The following is a 19712-nucleotide window of genomic DNA, read 5'->3' as shown; positions in this document are numbered from 1 at the left end:
GAGTGGTTATGCATTACCTGCAGGAAATCAGGTGGAACAGAAGAGGAGAGATTTGTAAGCAGAAATTCTCCCTATACTTCTCGGGAAAAGACGAAACACAAGGGGAGTATGGAGTCAGGTTTATAGTCTCCAAGGATGTGTGTAGATCTGTTATTGCTTTCATCCCACATAATGCAAGAATATGTACTCTGCATATGAAAGGCAAATTTCACAATGTGACCTTGTGAATGTACATGCACCTATGGAAGAATTAGATGAAGATACTGTGGACAACCTCTATGATTAACGACAGGAGGTTTGTGACAGAATACCCAGATACGATTTGAAAATAGTTATTGGTGACTATAATGCAAAACTGGGAAAGGAAGAGGCATTCAGAAGTGTGTTTGGTAAAGAAAGCCTGCATGATGAAACTAATAATAGTGGTATGAGCGTTGCACAGTTTGCTTCTGCAAACAAGTTGAAGGCAGTAAGTACTTGTTTTCCAACAAAAAGTATCTAAAAATGGACATGGAAAATATGAGGAACAAATGAAGCAAACCAAGTAGACCATATATTGACATCAAAGAGGTGGGCATCCAGTATGGAAAATTTGTGCAGTTTCTGAGGAGCTGTTCTGATTCTGATCATTACCTAGTAGGAGCCAAAATGAGACAGAAACTTACCATAGCTGCCAAAGGAAGAAGTACCCAAGTAAAGAAATGGAATATTTTGGTGGGAGTACATCCTGCCATTTTCATGGCACAAACTGCAATGAACAGGCAATGTACTAGCAAATTTAAAACCTCAGTTATTGGCGTAATTCAAGAAAGATAACACACACACACACACACACACACACACACACACACACACACACTCACTGAGCACTAGCGCCGCCAAAGATGACCAAAGTCAGAAGTATTGATAGTGAAACAAACAGGATTATGTACAAAAGATGCAATGTTTATTATCTGACTCAGTGTATCGCAAGATCGATGCTGACCCCACTAAAAGTGTTGAGAGAAAGACCAACAGCCTCCTGCAGAAAAGTGGTTTGTTGCAGGACACTAACAAGAGTCTTAACACATGTAGTGCTGACCCCCCTATGGTATATGGTCTTCTGAAAGTACACAAGGAATGGGTTCCTTTCTGCCTTATAATGAACAATATCGGCGATCCGCCATATCGTGTAGCCAAGCATCTTGTATCTCTGTTAAGAATACAGGGTACTTATAAATGGTGAAAAAAATCGAAATTTTTATGACTTTATTAAATTCTATAGTCTTTCCTGACTATATTGATATATACACTATAGGATTTCAAATGAAAAATGACCTACATATACCAAATTTTAAAGTTACAGTTATGTTTGCTGCCACGCCCCCTTTATTCTGTTACAGAAACCAGTTTTATTTCAAAAAGAACTCTGAACTTTCTGTTTCCAGGGATTATACATATGATACATTGTATATGTTGTTAACAGTGCACGTTTCTAGTGTCTGTAAATGATTATCTTTGCTAGTGTTTACTTTTATTTCACTGAAGCAGTTTGTTCACATGTTACTGAATGTTTGTTGCCCAAGTGCTACACATATTTGTGGAAGTACATATCCTTTAGTGTGCAATAAAAATGAATTATGCCATGCATCAAGAAATTCAATAAAAGGAAATTCCGTGGTAACCAGTTCACAAATAAAGCAAGCCACACTGTTGATAGTACCTATGTATCGGTTCTTCAGGGAAGAAACTCCTACAAAGCACGCTTCCTGGTGATTCAAATTTTTGTCTTAATAACGCCACTGTTTGTATGAACAACAAAGTAGCAGGAAGGATTTAGCGTAAAAATTAGTTGTTCTGTGTAGATGCTGCAATAACGCCCCAACAAAAACACTGTTACACAAATGACTACTTTAGCAGAATATTGTCAAATGATCTTTCACAGAATCCAAAGAAATTCTGGTCGTATGTAAAGGCTGTTAATGTCACCAAATTTAGTGTTCAATCCCTTGGAAACTGAGGATAGCAAAGCAAAAGCTGTAATGCTTAACTCTGTTTTCAGATGTTCCTTTACAAATGAAAGCACAGGAGAATTATCCCAATTTAATCATCATACCACTGAAAAGATTAATGAAGTAAATACAGGGTGATTATAATTAAAGTTAAACTTTCAAACTGCTGTAGAAATAACACCACTGATCAGTGTTGTGACAGTGCCACGACATTTAACAGTGCCGCCACGACAGTACGCGCAAACGGCGTTAGAGGCGCTCTGCAACTCGGCTGAGCGCGGGAGTGCCACCTAGCTATGAACGGCGCCAGCCGCATGTCACGGCACGGCAGTTGAATAAGAGATACTGAGTTGTTATCATGTAACGAGCTATTGTTTCTAAGTGAGTGTGTTTGAATATCCACGCAATTATTGGTGATTAAAGGTTATAACACTTTTTGGCGACGAGGATGGGATATTGTTACTGCGTTGTGGATTTGTGTGTTTGTGACAGGGCAGACATGGAACAGCTTATGCAAGCGTTCATTGAACAACAAACACAGCTGACGGCTGCTATTCAGGCGTTGTCGACGTCGCTTACTCATCGTCTGTCTTCCTCTTTTCCGCCTCCATTCCCTCCTTACGACGAGGCCGCTGAAGATTGGGAGGATTATGAGAAGCGTTTGCAGCAACACTTCTTGGCTTTCGGCGTTGTTGACGCTCCTATGTGTAAGTCGTTATTTCTATCTTGGATTTCCCCACGGATCTATCAGCTGCTATCTCAGTTAGCCCCTCTGCGGGAACCTGGCTCTCTGTCCTTCCAAGAAATGTGTGACTTATTGTCTATTACCGAAAAAACACCCACGTCATTGCCGCCCGCGTGGCATTCTACCAGTGTTGTAAACAGCCCCATCAATCTTACCGGGCTTGGGCGGCAGAACTACGCGGTCTGAGTAGGAAATGTCAGTTTGTCACGGGCACTCATCATGAGTCTTATGCTGATTCAAAGGTTAGGGATGCTATTCTACGGCTTACTCCTGATAAAGAAGTTCAGCAATGTGCCCTACAACTGCCAAACCCATCGTTGTCGGAAGTTCTAAGCATCGCTCAATCCTTTGAAGTGTCTCTCGCTGCTGGCGCGCAAATAGACGTGTGGTGTGATGTAGGCGCTGTACAGTCAACTTTCGACACGGACAATTTGCCTGTTTCACAGGAGAATGAAGATGTGGCAGTGGTTCACTCGCGTAAACAACGTCGCGTTGGGCCGCAACGCTCGCAGCGCAAACAGAAACCACAGAAGCAGGTTCGTTCCGCACTTCCTTCTTGTCCACGTTGTTTCGTACAGCATGACAGGGCCGCGTGTCCAAAATGTTGGGCCACGTGTAATTCATGTAGGAAAAAAGGCCACATTGCTTCTGTGTGTCAGTCCCCTAAGGTTCCTGTCGACAAGGACGAGGCATCGGACATGGATGTTAACTGTGTGCTTTCTCAAACAAATAAGTTGTTTGTTACTGTTCGTGTTCTGGATAAAGACATTCGCATGCAAGTGAACACTGGCTCTGCAGTAACTCTCATTAATTCTCGCATGTATTTGGAATTGGGCTCCCCTCCCTTGTCTCCAGTTACGTGAAATCTGAGAACTTATAATAAACAGAAAATTCCTATCATTGGCCAGTTTGATGCTTCCACTGCCTACAAGTCTGTTGTTAGGCCCCTCACGTTTTATGTGGTGGATCATGTGGGCACTGAAAACCTGTTCGGTTATGATGCTTTCCAGTTGTTCGGGTTCTCCATTGATGATGATGTGCACCTCATATCTTAGGATATTCCGTATCAACAGCTGGATGGATTGTGTTCTGAATTTTCGTCCGTGTTCTCTGCTGGTCTGGGTCGTGCCAAGGATTTTGAAGCCCACATTACTCTTAAACCTACACCTCGCCCTAAGTTTTTCCGGGCACGCCCTATTTGGTGGCGTTGCATGCACCTGTCAAGGCTGAGATAGACAGGTTAACAGCTTCAGGGATTCTCCTTCCTGTTACCTCCAGCAAATGGGCATCGCCAGTCGTGGTGGTTTCTAAACCAAACGGTAGTCTGCGATTGTGTGGTGATTTTAAAGCCACTGTCAACGCTCAGCGACTCATTGACACTTATCCTCTTCCGCGTCCTGAGGAGTTACTTACCAAGCTCGCTGGGGGCCAGTTTTTTTCCAAACTTGACTTATCGGAGGCTTACCATCAGTTTTCGTTGGATGCTTCTTCCAAGTAATTTCTCGTCATCAACACTCCTTGTGGGTTGTATCAGTACCACCGATTACCATTTGGCGTCGCTAGCACGCAGGCCATTTTTCAGCGGTTTTTGGAACAGCTCATGGCTTCCGTTCCCAGCTGCATAAGCTATCTGGATGACATTATTTCTCGGGGGCCTCCACTGAGGAGCACTTTCGCAATTTGCGTTCACTGTTTCGGGTTTTGCATTCGGCTGGGTTGAGGTGCAATCTGGACAAGTCACAGTTCTTCCAACCCTCCATTGTGTATCTTGGTTTCCACTTGTCCCGTGAGGGTATACGTCCTCTACGTCAGCACGTTGCAGCCATTAATGCTCTACCCCGGCCGTCTACAGTCAAAGAACTTCAGGCGTTTCTAGGCAAGATTGCTTATTATCACAAATTCATTCCATCCGCCGCGGCGGTAGCTCATCCTCTGCATCAACTGTTACGCAAAAACGTCCCTTTCTGTTGGTCCGATGAGTGTGAGCAGGCTTTTGTCTGCCTGAAGGCTCATTTGCAGTCGGCGCCTTGTCTTGCCACATTCCGTCCGGGTCAGCACTTGGTTCTGGCGACTGATGCATCACAGTATGGCCTAGGGGCTGTTCTCGCCCATCGGTATGAGGATGGGTCGGAACGACCCATCGCCTATGCTTCCACGACCCTCAACGATGCGCAACGGCGTTACTCTCAAATCGAAAAGGAGGCGCTCACTATCATTTATGCTCTAAAAAAGTTCAGCGTTTTTTTGTATGGTTCTAAGTGTCACCTCATCACCGACCACAAGCCGCTGGTATCTCTGTTCAGCCCATCGGCGTCGCTTCTGGATAAGGCAGCTCACCGCCTGCAACGTTGGGCCTTATACTTGTCTCATTTTCACTATGAGATTCACTATCGCCCCACGGCCCAGCACGCCAACGCTGACGCATTGTCGCGATTGCCGATGGGCCCCGACCCAGTTTTCGATCGTGATGAACTACTCTGTTTCCATATTGATGAAGAAGAACGTCGTGTGGTCGAGGGTTTTCCACTTACAGGTTCGCAGGTCGCATCGGCTACTGCGCGGGACCCGGTCCTGCGTCAGGTGATTGGTTTTGTTCAACGGGTTTGGCCAGACAGGACCAAGGGCCGGGCATCGGATCCCCTTCGCAACTACCATGCCTTGCGCCTTCGTCTGTCTGTTCGTGATGGTGTTGTTCTTGTGGCCACGGATGGCGCATCTCCACGGGTTGTGGTGCCAGCCTCTCTTCGCAAACATGTTCTCAAACTGTTGCATGAAGGCCATTGGGGTATTTCTCAGACTAAGTCCCTGGCCCGCAGGCATGTTTATTGGCCCGGTATTGATTCGGACATCGCCCACATGGTTGCTGCATGTGCTCAGTGTGCTCAACAACTGGTTGCACCTCATACTATGCCTTCTCCGTGGCCTGATCCGGTGCAGCCATGGGAACGGGTGCATGCTGACTTTGCCGGCCCCTTCCTCGGTACTTATTGGCTACTTTTGATTGACGCCTTCTTGAAGTTTCCATTTGTTGTTCGATGTCCGTCGCCCACCACTGTGGCGACGATGCTGGCTTTGTCCAAAATCTTTGCGCTAGAAGGTCTTCCATCCACGATCATCACGGACAATGGCCCTCAATTCTCTTCGCAGGCCTTCCGTGATTTTAGTACTGGACAAGGGATTCATCATGTTACAGTGCCGCCCTTCCATCCGCAGTTGAATGGGGAGGTCGAGTGCCTTGTCCGCACTTTCAAAAGCCAGATGAAAAAATTCCTTAGTGATTTTTCCACAGATGGCACTCTGCTGCAATTTCTGAGTTCTTATCGCTTCACGCCTCTGGGTGATCGCAGCCCTGCTGAACTCTTGCATGGCCGCCAACCGCGCACTCTACTGCACCTGCTTCACCCTGTCAGGCCTTGTGCTGTGTCCCCTAGTGTGGGAAAATACTCAGTGGGTGACGACGTGTGGGCACGAGGGTATGGATCTTGCCCTAAATGGATTCCAGGGGTGGTCAAGGCTCTTCGCGGCCGCCGGCTTTGTGAAATACATATGGACGACGGCATGGTTGTTCCCCATTATGACCAGATGTGCCCACGAGTGGTGGCCACGCCGGTGCCACCGCCCCTTCCTTCGCCTCCACCAGCCCGAGAAGCCAGTCCTGTTGCTGCTGCCGATCTACCGTACATGTTGATGCAGCCGACGTCGCTACCGCTTCCGAGTACGCCGGAACCGGCCCCAGTCGCAACGCCGCCTTCTCCGGGACCCCTCTCGCTGGTGTATACCCCCAGGTCCACGACACCTATGGATGCTGCTCCAGAGTTTTCACCCATCATCTCGTCCAGGAGGCACGTTCCACGCACGAGCTTCTGTCCTGGACATTTTCGACCATACTTTTGTGTCTCTCCGCGGGATCTTCTCGGGGCCATGGATGTCTCCGCACTGTCCATGTCTACAAGGAAGTGAGTGTTTTTTTTTTTTTTTTTTTTTTTTTTTTTTCTCAAGGGGGGGAAGTATTGTGACAGTTCCACGACATTTAACAGTGCCGCCACGACAGTACGCGCAAATGGCGATAGAGGCGCTCCGCAACTCGGCTGAGCGCGGGAGCGCCACCTAGCTACGAACGGCGCCAGCCGCATCTCACGGCACGACAGTCGAATAAGAGATACTGAGTTGTTATCATGTAACGAGCTATTGTTTCTAAGTGAGTGTTTTTGAATATCCATGCAATTATTGGTGATTAAGGGTTATAACAATCAGAATGATATCAAACTGCAATGGAATATTATCAGAGAAGGGGGAAAAGTATGGTAGAAGAAAATATATAGTTACAAAATGTAGAAATAGATGGTGCTGTAAGCATAATAATTTAATAGTAGTCAACTACAAATGACAAATTAATCATACAAAAATGCCTAAGGCGTACATTTGATGTTAAACAAACTGTACTACTCAGTGTGCATGGATGTACAGGTGTGATACTATTAGTTATGTAAGCCCATCCACCACAGCAAAGTCATATCACATCGGATGGGAAAAATCAGTTTTTAATTGTTCTGAGGCCAAAAACAGCATAAAAAGCATCAGTTACATTGGTTTTTAATTGGTCTGAGGCCAAAAACCGCATAAAAAGCATAAATCACATTGGTTTTTAATTGTCCTGAGGCCAAAAACTGCATAAAAGCATCAATCAAAATCAAATCAAACTATTAATTACCATGTGACTGCCACAAAACATGTTCAGTATGCTGTCCACTATTTTCTGCAACAAGTTGAAATCAAGAAACAGCATGTTCCACAACTGATCGAAGTGTTTCTGGGGTCACGTTCAGAAATTGGTGCGCAATGCATGCCTTCAATACAGCTAAGTTTGCAGTCGGAACACTTAACACAACATCTTTCAGATAGCCCCACAGCCAGTAGTCACATGGATTAAGATCAGGTGGTCAGGACAGCCAGGCTGTAGCGAAATGGTGGCTGACAATCCTGGTATTTCCAAAAAGGCACTTTAGCAGCTGCTTAACTGGATTTGCAATGTGCGGAGGTGTGCCATATTGCATAAAAAAGATCCCATCCACACATCCATGCTGTTGGAGGTGGTTGCACAAAAGACACTCATAGCGCTTACCAGTGACGGTACAGGCAACAGGACCATAATCACCTGTCTTTTCAAAAAAATATGGCTCTATGATAAATTATGCCATAAACCCGCACAACACAGTGACCTTTTCAGGGTGAAGTGGTACTGATTGATTTGCGTATGGATCTTCCATTGCCCATATTCGACAATTCTGTGTATTGATATATCCTGTCAGATGGAAGTGGGCTTTGTCTATCCACAAAATTTTCCACATCCAGTCATTGTCCAATTCCACGTGAGCAAGAAATCCTAAAGCACAGGTCTCACTTGCTGCCAGGTCAACAGGAAACAACTTGTGCACATGGCTAATTTTGAATGTATAGCAGAGAAGAATGTTTCATAGGATTTTACGCACCATGCTCAGGGGTATGTCCAGTGTTCAAGCAGTTGTCCATGCACTAGACGTTTTCACACCACCACTCATCTCCTCCTGCATTGCTGTGGCCACTACTTCCACTGATGTCAAATCAGTTCGTTTCATCCCTCTTCCAGGTTGCACACCAAAAGTACTCGTCTTTTCAAATTTTCGTGTCATTTTCTTTATACCCACAGCAATCATCAGACGAACGCCTTTTTTCAGACACTTCTGTGTCTGGAACTCCTGCAGAGTGACATGTGTACAGTCATCATTCTCGTACAACAGTTTTACAAGCAGAGCATGGTCCTACATTGAGACAGTTATGAAAAACATCGCAGATGGGAAAGGAGGAAAAGCTGTGCACTTGGCGTGTTTATACCAACTTCAGTGGGTCATGCACATGACATGTGTTTTCATTTACGTATTCTGACATATAAAGCGCTATCTATTGGTCAAATTTCACACTATTTTTTTCTTCTGTCATACATTTTCCCCCTTCTCCAATGATATTCCATTGCAATTGATGTTATTCTGACCAGTGATGTTATTTCTACAGTGTTTTAAAAGTTTAACTTTAATTGTAATCACCCTGTATTAGTCTCAGTGGTGTTGAGAAACAGCTGAAATCATTAAAACTGAACAAAGTTCCAGGGCCCAAACCAATCCCTGTCAGATTCTTTACAGAATTTGTGGTTTAGTTAGCCCCTCTTCTAACTACAACTTATTGTAGATCCCTTGAACAAAAAGCCATGCCCAGTTCTTGGAAACAAGCACAGATCATGCCAATCTACAAGAAGGGTAGTAGAAATGATCCACAAAACTGCTGTCCAATATCCTTGACATCAATTTGTTGTAGAATCTTAGAACATATTCTGAGCTCAAATGTAATGAGATATCTTGAACAGAATGACGTCGTCAATGTCAACCAGCAAGGATTCTGAAAACATCGATCATGCGAAACCCAACTGACACTTTCCTCACATGATGCACTGAAAGCTTTGGATCAAGTTTGTCAGGTAGCTGCATTATTTTTCAATTTCCGAAAAGCATTTGACTAGGTACCACACCTATGCTTATTGTCAAAAGTTCAATAATATGAGGTACCAAGTGAAATCTGTGACTGGGCTTAGGATCTTTTGTTAGGGAGGACACAGTGTTATCTTGGATGGAGAGTCATCATCAGATGTACAACTAACTTCAAGTGTACAGAAAGGAAATGTGCTGGGACCCTTGCTGTTCATGTTGTGCATTAATGATCTTACAGACAATATTAATAGTGACATCAGGCTTTTTGCAGATAATGCAATTCTCTATAATGAGTACAATCTGAAAGAAGCTCGATAACTGTTCAATCAGATCTTGGAAACATTTCAAAGTAGTGGAAAGATTGGCAACTTGCTTTAAGTATTCAGAAATGTAAGTTTGTGCAAAAAAAAAAAAAAAAAAAAAAAAAAAAAAAAAAAAAAAAAAAACCATGAGTCACTGTCAGAATCGGCCAACTCATACAAGTGCCTGGGTGCAACATTCATTAGGGATATGAAATGGAATGATCATATACGTTCAGCTGTGGGTAAAGGAGGTGGTAGACTTTGTTTCATTGGTAGAATACTGGGGAAGTGCAATCAGTCTACAAAGGAGATTGCTTACAGATCACATGTGTCCCATCCTAGAATGTTGCTCAAGTGTGTGGGACCTGTACCACATAGGACTAACAGAGGATATACAGAGAAGGGTAGAATAAATGGTCACATGTTTGTTTAATTGGTGGGAGAATTTCACAGAGAAACAGTAGGAACTGAACTGGAAGCCTCTTGAAGATGGACGTAAACTATCCCTACAAAGTCTATTAACAAAGTTTCAAGAGCTGGATTTAAATGACGACTCCAGGAATGTACTAAAATCCCCTACATATCACTCACAGAGGGATCATGAGAACAAGATTAGAATAATTTCTGCACGCACAGAGGCATTCAAACAATCATTCTTCCCCTGCTCAATGTGTGAATGTAAGAGGAAGAACCTTAATAACTGGTACAATGGGACGTCCCATGTACCATGCACCTTACACTGGTTTGCACAGTATAGAGGTAGATGTGGATAGGACAGAGGGGGGCAGAAACTGTTGAGTAGAGGGTGTGGGGGACAGTAAGTTACCATGAATTAAGGCTGAGACAATTTTGGGAGGGGAGAATATGTTTTAAGAATAACTCCCATTTGTGCAATTCAGCTAGGCTGCGGGTGTAGGGGAGGATCCATATAGCCCTATGTTTTGAAGCAGCCATTGGAATGAAGCATGTTATGTTCAGCGGCACGTTCTGCTACAGTTTGGCAGTGGCTCTTCATTGAGGGGGCAGCTCGTTGGTAGTCATACCAATATAAAAAGCTGTCCAATGATTGCAGCAGAGTTTGTATATGACATGGCTGCTGTCACAGGTAGGCATCTGACAGCACTGAAATAGGAAGTACTGGGTGGGTGGATTGGGCAGGTCTTACACTTGTGTCTTCCACAGGGTATGATTCCTCTGGCAAGGGGTTGGGATAAGGAGTGGCATAGGAATGGACTAGGATGTTGTGAACATTGGATTGATGATGGAATGCCACTTTAAGAGGGCTGGGAAGGATCTTGGGTAGGAGATCCCACATTTCAGGACATGGTGATTACCTGTCAAAGCCCTTATTAAGGATGCGGTTCAGTTGTTTCAGTCTGAGGTGGTATTGGGTGGCAAAAGGGGCACACATTTTTAGCTGGTTCTTGGGAGTGGTGGGAGGATTGACAGTGCGTGGGAATATGGCATGGGACATCTGTTAGAGGACTAGGTTTGGGGATTAGTGCCTGTCTGTGAGGGCCTTTGTAAGACCCTCAGCATATTGGGCAAGAGAGTTCTTGTCACTGCAGATATGCTATCCTCGAGTGGACAGGCTGTGTGGGAGGGATTTTTTGACATAGAAGGGATGTTAGCTGTTGAAATGTCAGTACTGTTGGTGGTTGATGGGTTTAAATGTGGACTGAAATGTTGATGGAGCCATCAGAGAGGAGGTGGTCAACATCCAGGTATGTGGCACACTGGATTGAGGAGGACCAGGTAAAGTGGATGAGGGAGGAGGTATTGAGATTGTGAGGGAATGTGGAAAGGGAAGTTTGACCCTGAGTCAAGATCGTGAAGATATCATCAGTGAACCTGACCAGACCAGGGGTTTGGGGTTTTTGGAGTCTGGGAAGGTTTCCTCTATATGGTCCATAAATAGGTTGGCATAGGAGAGTGTCATGCTCGCATAGGAGAGTGCCATGCTGGTGTAGGTTTGTTTGTATACCTTACCTTCAAAGGAGAAGTAGCTGTACATTGGGATAAAGTTAGCAGAGTGTTTGAGGAAGGAGCCTGAAGGACACTGGGAAAGGTATTGTTAAATAGCGGCCAGACTATGGGCATGAGGAATGGTGGTGTTTATGGAAGTGATGTCAACAGTGGTGAGAAGGGATACAGAAGGTAATTGGTTGAGGATGGTGAAGAGTCGGTGGAGGAAATTGTTGGTATGTTTGGCCTGGGAGGCTAGATTTTCAGCAATTGGTTGGAGTGAAGGCACAGTAACCAGCTACAAAGGGGCATCCAATATTGTTGGGTTTACGGATTTTGGGGAGCACATAGAAGGTGGGTATGCAGGTTTTCATTGGGATGAGGAGGGAAATGGATTCAGGGAGAGGTTCTGGGAAGGGCTGAAGGCTTTCAGCAGGGGCTGGAGATTATGTTGGACTTCTGGGAGGGAATCACTCTGGCAGAGTTTACAGATTGAAGAGCCAGATAAATAGCAGAGGCCTTCCGGTAGGTAGTCGCTGTGATTCAGAATGGCAGTGGTGGAAACTTTGTCTGCTGGTAGGGTTATTAAATTAGGATTTGTCCTGAGATTTTGTATGCCTGTCCTCTCTTTTACTGAAGGTTAGTGGTCTTAGGAATGGACCTGGGGAAGGATAGTGAAGCCAAGTTTGAGCTAAGGAATTCCTGGAAAGTGACCAGGAGATGGTCAGTGGGAGAGGGGGGGGGGGGGGGGGGGCTCATGGGTTGATGGCAGTGTGAACTGGGAAAGGAAGGGTTCAATGTTGGGATTAGTTGGTTTTGGATGGAGGGATTGGTGGCAAAGAAGTGTTTCTAGTTCAAAGATTGGGTGAAGGAGAGTAGGCCTTTAATAAGTCCAACATCACTACATTTGGGTGTAGGGCTACAGGTGAATCCCTTGGATGGGATTGGAACTTGTGTGTGGCAGAGTATTTTGGTGGAAATGCAACAACAGTGCCCCAGGTATATTTTGTGTATGGATTTAATGGTGTGTTGGCAGGGAGTTTTTGGGCTGTGGCACGTTGGAAAGGTCAACTAGGCAGGGTCTGGTTGCTATGGGGTGGAAGGGGGAGGGGGGGGGTTGACAAGATGGAGGAATACGATAGAGGTTGGATGGTGGTGCATCAAGGTGGCACTGGGATATCAGCAGGTTGGATAACTTTTATGGAATTGCTGTCTGGAATGCTCCTCCAGGTTTTGAAGAGCAAGGGTCTCATTGAATTGCCCAGTATGCTGAGGATCTCATCAAGGCCTAGGTCTCCCAGACCTAGTCCATAAACAGAGGCCCTGTGCCATATCTCCACCCATCTGCAATCCTCCCACCACCCCCAGAACCAGCTACAAATGAGTACCCCTTTCGTCACCCAATACCACCCCAGACTGGCACAGTGGAACTACATCCTTCATCAGGACTTTGACTATCATCATGTCCTGGAATGTGGGACCTCATATCTAAGATCCTTCCCACCCCTCTTAAAGTGATACTCCATTACCCATCCAATCTCCACATCGTCATAGTCCATTCCTATGACACTTCTAATCCCAGCCCCTTGCCACAGGGCTCATGCCCCTGTGGGGTACCCCAGCTGCAAGACATGCCCAACCCACCCACCCAGCACTTCCTGTTCCAGTCCTGTCACAGGCTTATCCTACCCCATCAGAGGCAGGGCTACCTGTGAGAGCATGTCATATACCAGCTTTTCTGCAAGCATTGGACAGCCTTTTCATATTGATATAATTACCAACCAGCTGTCCACCTGGATGAACGGCCACTGCCAGACTGTGGTCAAGAGCATTGTAGACCATCCTGTGGCATAACATGCTGCTGAACATGACATGCTTGATTCCAGTGGCTGCTTCACAACCTGGACCATCTGGATCCTCCCCTCCACCACCAGCTTATCTGAATTGTGCAGATGGAAGTTATCCTTACAATGCATTCTCCCCTTCCAAAATTATCCCGGCCTCAACCTGTGGTAACTTATTGCCCCTACATCATCTACCCAACAGTTTCTACCCCCTATGTCCTATAACACTCTTCTCTCCCCTCACCCATAACCTGATAACCTGCTATCCCCCTCCCTCCCCCCCCCCTCCCCCAAGTCCCCAGAATGAGCCATGTGTGCATGAGGTGTGCTTGCTCAAGTGAAGGTGTGGTTTTCTTTCATTAAGAAGGCTTTGACAGAAAACTAAATGTGCAACAGTCTTTTTGTTCTGCCTGAACATTGCTTGATTACCATTTATTTCCTCTTACCAACTTTTTGTGATCATCCACATCTGTAGTCTCATACTTAATGACTGCTGCACTGGTGAGTGCTCAAAAACAAGCAACTGCAAAATTCATAGTTGAGCCCAGAGATGCTTAACTGCATATTGTCATATCTCTTGTAGGTTATATTTATTCTTGTATTGACTGAAATGTAGCAACAGTGATCTCACATGGTTCAGTGTTTGTCTCTTTTTTTTTTCTACTCTGAGAGCTACGCCACACTTAAGACTTTGGTCACATGTTTTAAGCAGATACGAGGTATGTTACCGAAACTGTGAGCTGCAAACCACAAAATAATGTCAATGACTGTGTAATTATATCTGTTCTCACAACAACTGCCACGCAGTTGCCATGTAGTTTACATAGTAGAAACATGAAGCCTACAGATAAATGCATTTATAGCTTCAAGGATACTACCCCAGATTACGTGATCTGGGATACTACTCATGGCATTAATCAGTTCATTCATCCATTCATTCATTCATTGTGTTCTGCAGATTTCATTATAAAGCAAAAAATTCATGACTATGGAATGAATCAAAATATTTGTTGACAGAAAAGAGGCAGGTGTCAGAAACCAAATTTGTGCACTGTATTGTCGATACACTGTCATTACATTGTATGCAACTTGTGATTATGCAAACTAAATTTAAGGTGGAATTATAACTTTAAGATGTTACAAACTGAATGAAAACTACTACTTTGAGGAATACTGCCACTTCCCCGGATGTATTAAGGAGCTGCTGTTTATCTCTTGTTAGCTTAATACCTTCAGGACCATATTGATGTGTCTGTATTGTGGAAATAATGAATCAACGAGTGCAAAGTCTAAACACAATTTTCAAAAAATAAAAAAAGAGTTATTTAAAAACAATACTAATTTTGACAATATGCTCTGCTATTCTGGTGGTAACAAGATCATACTAATGTAACATGTCATTGTGACAATTTTTGAATTATGTATTTGTGGTGCTTTGAAAGGAAAAAAGATATACCAAATGGTATTGGTATATCCACTAATGAAAACCCAGTAAAACTTATTGTACAACCTGCTTCTGATATTTCTCAAAAATATTTATGTAGAATCATAGGTATTACTTTGAGTGAAGTAGCATAAACTCAGTGATATACCGTGAAAAAATTGAAAACAGTATTTTAAAAATCCAAAAGAAAACTGTTAATACTTCTTCAGGATGAGCCACAATGCCCAGGAGGGATCTGCAGGTTGTGCGACATGGCCACAGGCTGGTGCCACTGCATCTGCAGGTCGCCTCCATGCCTGACTCTCAGACACTGATCTGCCAGTAGTCAGCTGAGCACACGCTTCCTCTAAGCACAAACAACATTGCCACCTGATTAACTTAAGCTTACCTTTATTTGCAGTAGCTGCTCAAAATGATGTCCCTCTGTGGTAAGATCAGCCTGACATCTGAACATCTTAGCAAACACACTACGAATTTCAGCTTCCGAAATCTGGGAAATGACTAGCCAAATCCTGTCTTCCAACTCTTTGAGCATGATTGGTTGCTTTCACCTTGTCTTTTAACATTCCCCAGAGATAAAAATCACACAGATTTAGATCTGGAGAACGAGGAGGCCAGGCAACTATCATATCAAAAATATTTTGTACTGCTGTCGTAAGAACATTGGTGATGTGTGGTCTTGCATTGTCCTGCATGAAATAAGTGTACGTCTTTTTGTTAGGTGTTAGTTCTCATAAAAAAAGGATGCAGTATGTTGTTTACATGCCTGTCAGAACGTATTGTTTTGTGGAAATAGATTGGTTCAATAATTGTCTTTCACTAATTGCACACCACACTGTTTTCACATCTCAAAGAGGTTGTTGATATAATTCATGAGGATTTCTGCAGCCCCAACATCAATTGTTCTCAGAATTTACATACCCTGACAAATGCAGCCACACTTCATCAGAAAAAAAGCATCACAGGATCAACTTTCCCATCCTGCACAGACTGTAAAGGCCAGTTGCAATAAAGACATCATGCAACAGTATCTGAGTTTCTCCATTGATGCACTATCTGTATTTTGTATGGTTTCAATTTCAGTTGTGCACAGGTCTGTGAGCAAATATTCTTGAAACACTCGTCTGAAGTGTCAAATGGTGCAGAGATTTTCTCAGACTTCTTTCCAGAGCCTCCCCTATCTTGCTAATTTATTTTCAGTTAAAACACTAGGTTCTTTAGGTCTTCGTTTGTGTAACACAGATCCAGTTTCCTGAAATTTCTTAGCTAATCTGCATATCATCGAATCACTGTGAACATGCACATTGGGAAATTTTTCTATGAATTCAAGTTGACATTCCACATATGATTCTGTCTTCACATAGTTCAACACAAAAAACGCTCATTGATCCTTTGTGTATACCATGCTGAATGAAAACTTGACAGGAAACTCAAAAGAAAATACCCAAACACTTAGTCGCACAGCATAGAAGACATGCACACAGTGTTTCTGTCTGAGGACTGGCCCAGTGACGTACAGGCAGGGAAAACCCGGGGCTTGACACAGTTGCAATAATGATATCTAGCAACAATATTTGAAACAATTAAACTTGACAAAAAAACTAAAAAGAAAACACCAGCACACTTGTAGCACAGTGTAGGGTGTATGTATTGGCATCCGAGAATAACGCATAGTGACAACTGGCAAACATAGCGGCAACAGCCGTCAAACGTGCCTTGCGACAGGCGGACCACTCACAGGTGTCTTTCGTAAGACACCTTACATGTCAATGGAAAATCCTTGGCAGAATATAAATAATGGATGGAGCATAAGTTACAACTCAACATATAACTGAGGCGTTGTGTTGCTGACAGACTCATAAACAACAATAATAATGTTACTAGCTTTTGGATGACTGCTTCTTCAGAGCTAATTGATACTCATATGCACACATGCACATGCATGCCTGAATTCTGTTGGCTGATTACATTGTGCCATTACCAAAGCTCAGACAGGGTGAGGGGTTGTCTCGGGTGGAATAGGTGAAGGGATAAATGAGGTGGAAGCAGGATGGAAGGTTGCAGATGGGTCATTGACAGCTGGAAGGGGGGGGGGGGGCAGCAGGCAAATTGGGTAGAAATGCGACAATGGTGTGCTCATTCTTGTCATAGGCAAGGGGGATTGTGTTCCATGCACAATGCTGTGGGTGCATGATGAGTGAAGTAAGGGACATGGGTCATGGATCATACACCTTTGGAAGGCCCAGATTTGTGGACTGTCCAATGTACTCATCTAGCACATCCTACTCCAGTCCCGTCATGCAAGGACACGTGTAGAAGCAGTCATTCATGGGCTAGCTTTGATGTAACTTCAGCACAGCATTTTATGTGGGCATGACCACCAACCAACTTTTTCACCTGAATGAATGATCACCACCAAACTGTGGCCAATATCAGAGTTGCCCACCAAGTGGCAGAACACACTGCTAAGCAGAACATGCTTGAGTTCAGTGGTCACTTCATATCCTGTGCCATCTAAGACCTTTGCCCCAACACCAGTTTTTCTGAATTATGTTGATACGAATTGTCCTTGCAACACATCTTTCAATCTTATAATCCTGCTGGCCTCAATGACTGCTAGCCCCTGTTTTACACTCAGCTCCATCCCTGCCCGATGTCCTGAACTTCACTTTTCTGGTCTTTAGACTCTCCTCTCTGCAGTCTCCATCTTCTCTGTAACTATATTCTCCTCCCAATCCACTCCTCCATGTCACAGTATGATTCACACTGCCTGTGACCAAAACAAACTCACTGGTGTCACTTTCCTACTCCATGCACCAGCTACCTCTCATTTCCAACCATCTTCGCCCTTCTCCCAACCCTCTCTGGCACACCCCAGTTCCTTTCTTTCCTCACCCACTCTACACCTTACTCCTTCCCTTATTTATCATTAAAACCTCTGTATGGCAATCAACCTAAAACTTTTACACATCTTAAACTTTTTTCGGCATACTATGTCAGAGCAAATCCTTCTAAGTTTTCACCTTGCTCCTTGAACTCTCAGATTTAATTGCATAGTCACCCTTTGCAGTAAGTATTTACAACAGAAAAATTCTGTATTCATGTTCAGTTTCAGTCCATTGTCATCTATCTTTCCACCAGTCAACAACAACAACAACAACAACAATTAATTATATGGAAATACAAACTATATCATTGAAGTGTACCACAGAAATTATTATTAATAGGGAGGAAGCTAAAGACTGATACATTATGAACAATAGAATTGCAAGAATTATTCTCCCCAGGACTGAAATGAACCCAACTTTACAATCCTGTGTGGAAACCAATGAAGGTGTATGCGAAATTTTGTTGGGAAAAAAAAATGGAAATTGCAGAGCATCATCAGTATTAGAATTCTCCACAGCATTTTTAAGTCATAGGTGCTGTTAAATAATGCTTATAGTTCTTATTTACAGGATTTTAATCTACTGACACGCTGGGACCGAAATCTGGAGCAATATTTGCTGCAGCTCTTAGCATCATATGAAACAGCACGCCAGACTGGTACAGCTTTGGTTACAGAAGATTTTGAAGAAATTATTGATAGTAATATCCCAGAAGATTTTACATTTAGAGCACTGCCTTTGCATGTTAGTGACATTCCAGTGAGGCGAATTTTTGGACATTGCATGAGGTAAAAAACAAAAGATTGTTATGTTCTGTCTGTTTATAGTTTATGTTTTGTCTAGTATGAAAGATTACCTTTACAAACACATTTGCTGTTATGCATGAGTAAATATTATAAAATAAATCTGAATTTAAATGTTAGCATTATAGCTTAATGTTATATATTTTGTTCTTCCTTTGGAAGTTTCACATGTGTGGTAACACAAGAAGAGACTAAAATTTGTTACCATTCTCAATTTTCACAGCTGATACAATAAATTTTATTTTACACACCTTAGTAAATCACACACTCAAAATAAGATAGAAATTGTAAGTCCATCTCTGTTCAAATTGTTACAGATATTCCTCCAATTCTATGCTCACAAAAGACATTAGATCTTTATTTCGCTGCAGCACTTAATTTTTTCAAGAAAGTTTTACAACACATTGTAGCTGCTCTGTGTACTGTGTACTCAGCAACTGCTGAACAAATAGCTGGAGGTGAGCTTATAGATGCACAAATTTGGAAAAACAAAAATTTGTTTGGAATGGTAGTTTCAGAACTATTAAACAACACCTCTGTCATATGAAAGAAAGAGACAGAAAGTAGGAAACAAACAGTTGCTGAATAGACATTTCTTTTCCCAAACATTGTTAACTATTATTTTTGACAATTTTCAATTGGGATCATAAAGATATATTTTTGTAGTGGCTGATTATTTACACAACCTGTTTGTGTTGATTTATCTTTAGTTTCCTGAAGAAATTTTATTTTGTTTCAGGCATCCTCTAATACGGGATATAATTCTCTGCAAGGAGCCAGATGTGAAATTAGCGTTAGGCGTCTCTGCATATGTTTATCCAGAAAATATTCTTTCACTGTGGCTAATAGTTGCCTGTAAATACAGAATAATTAAAGATAAAAATTTGATTTAGTTGAGACCTTTGTTTACATAGAATCTCTGATTTTATGGAGCACAGTTACACCTGTGTGTTATTAGGACTTGATGATACAAATGTATTTGTGTGTGAAGATTTTCTAGCATTTCCAGTCTTCCATTGTAGAGGACTGATTTGACTCTCTTTGTAGAGAAATGATATGAGTCAATTTGTGCAGCAATGCATGTCCACATCATGTTACTGAAGGTATTGTATACTGAATACTGAAAGAATGAAAATAAAGGTAAAGTTTTACGGTATTTATAAGCTGCGACGATTGACACCAGCTAAACTACAAAACATGGAAACATTTTTA

At 43.1% G+C, this 19712-nt stretch overlaps 1 protein-coding gene across 1 annotated transcript in view; it reads left to right on the top strand.

Annotated features, from left to right (window-relative positions):
• LOC124594477 (centrosomal protein of 76 kDa-like) overlaps nt 1-19397 on the top strand; it is a 131218-nt gene extending 111821 nt beyond the window's left edge. The window contains exons 9-10 of the mRNA XM_047132856.1: nt 18268-18485; nt 19240-19397. Coding sequence (XP_046988812.1) covers nt 18268-18485; nt 19240-19393 — 372 coding nt within the window. The 3' untranslated portion in view covers nt 19394-19397. The remainder of the gene's footprint in view (nt 1-18267; nt 18486-19239) is intronic.
• The last annotated feature ends 315 nt before the right edge of the window (nt 19398-19712 follow it).

This window comes from Schistocerca americana, chromosome 1, assembly GCF_021461395.2.
Source record: "Schistocerca americana isolate TAMUIC-IGC-003095 chromosome 1, iqSchAmer2.1, whole genome shotgun sequence".
Classification (NCBI taxonomy): domain Eukaryota; kingdom Metazoa; phylum Arthropoda; class Insecta; order Orthoptera; family Acrididae; genus Schistocerca; species Schistocerca americana.
This window is presented reverse-complemented; position numbering and strand designations above follow the sequence as displayed.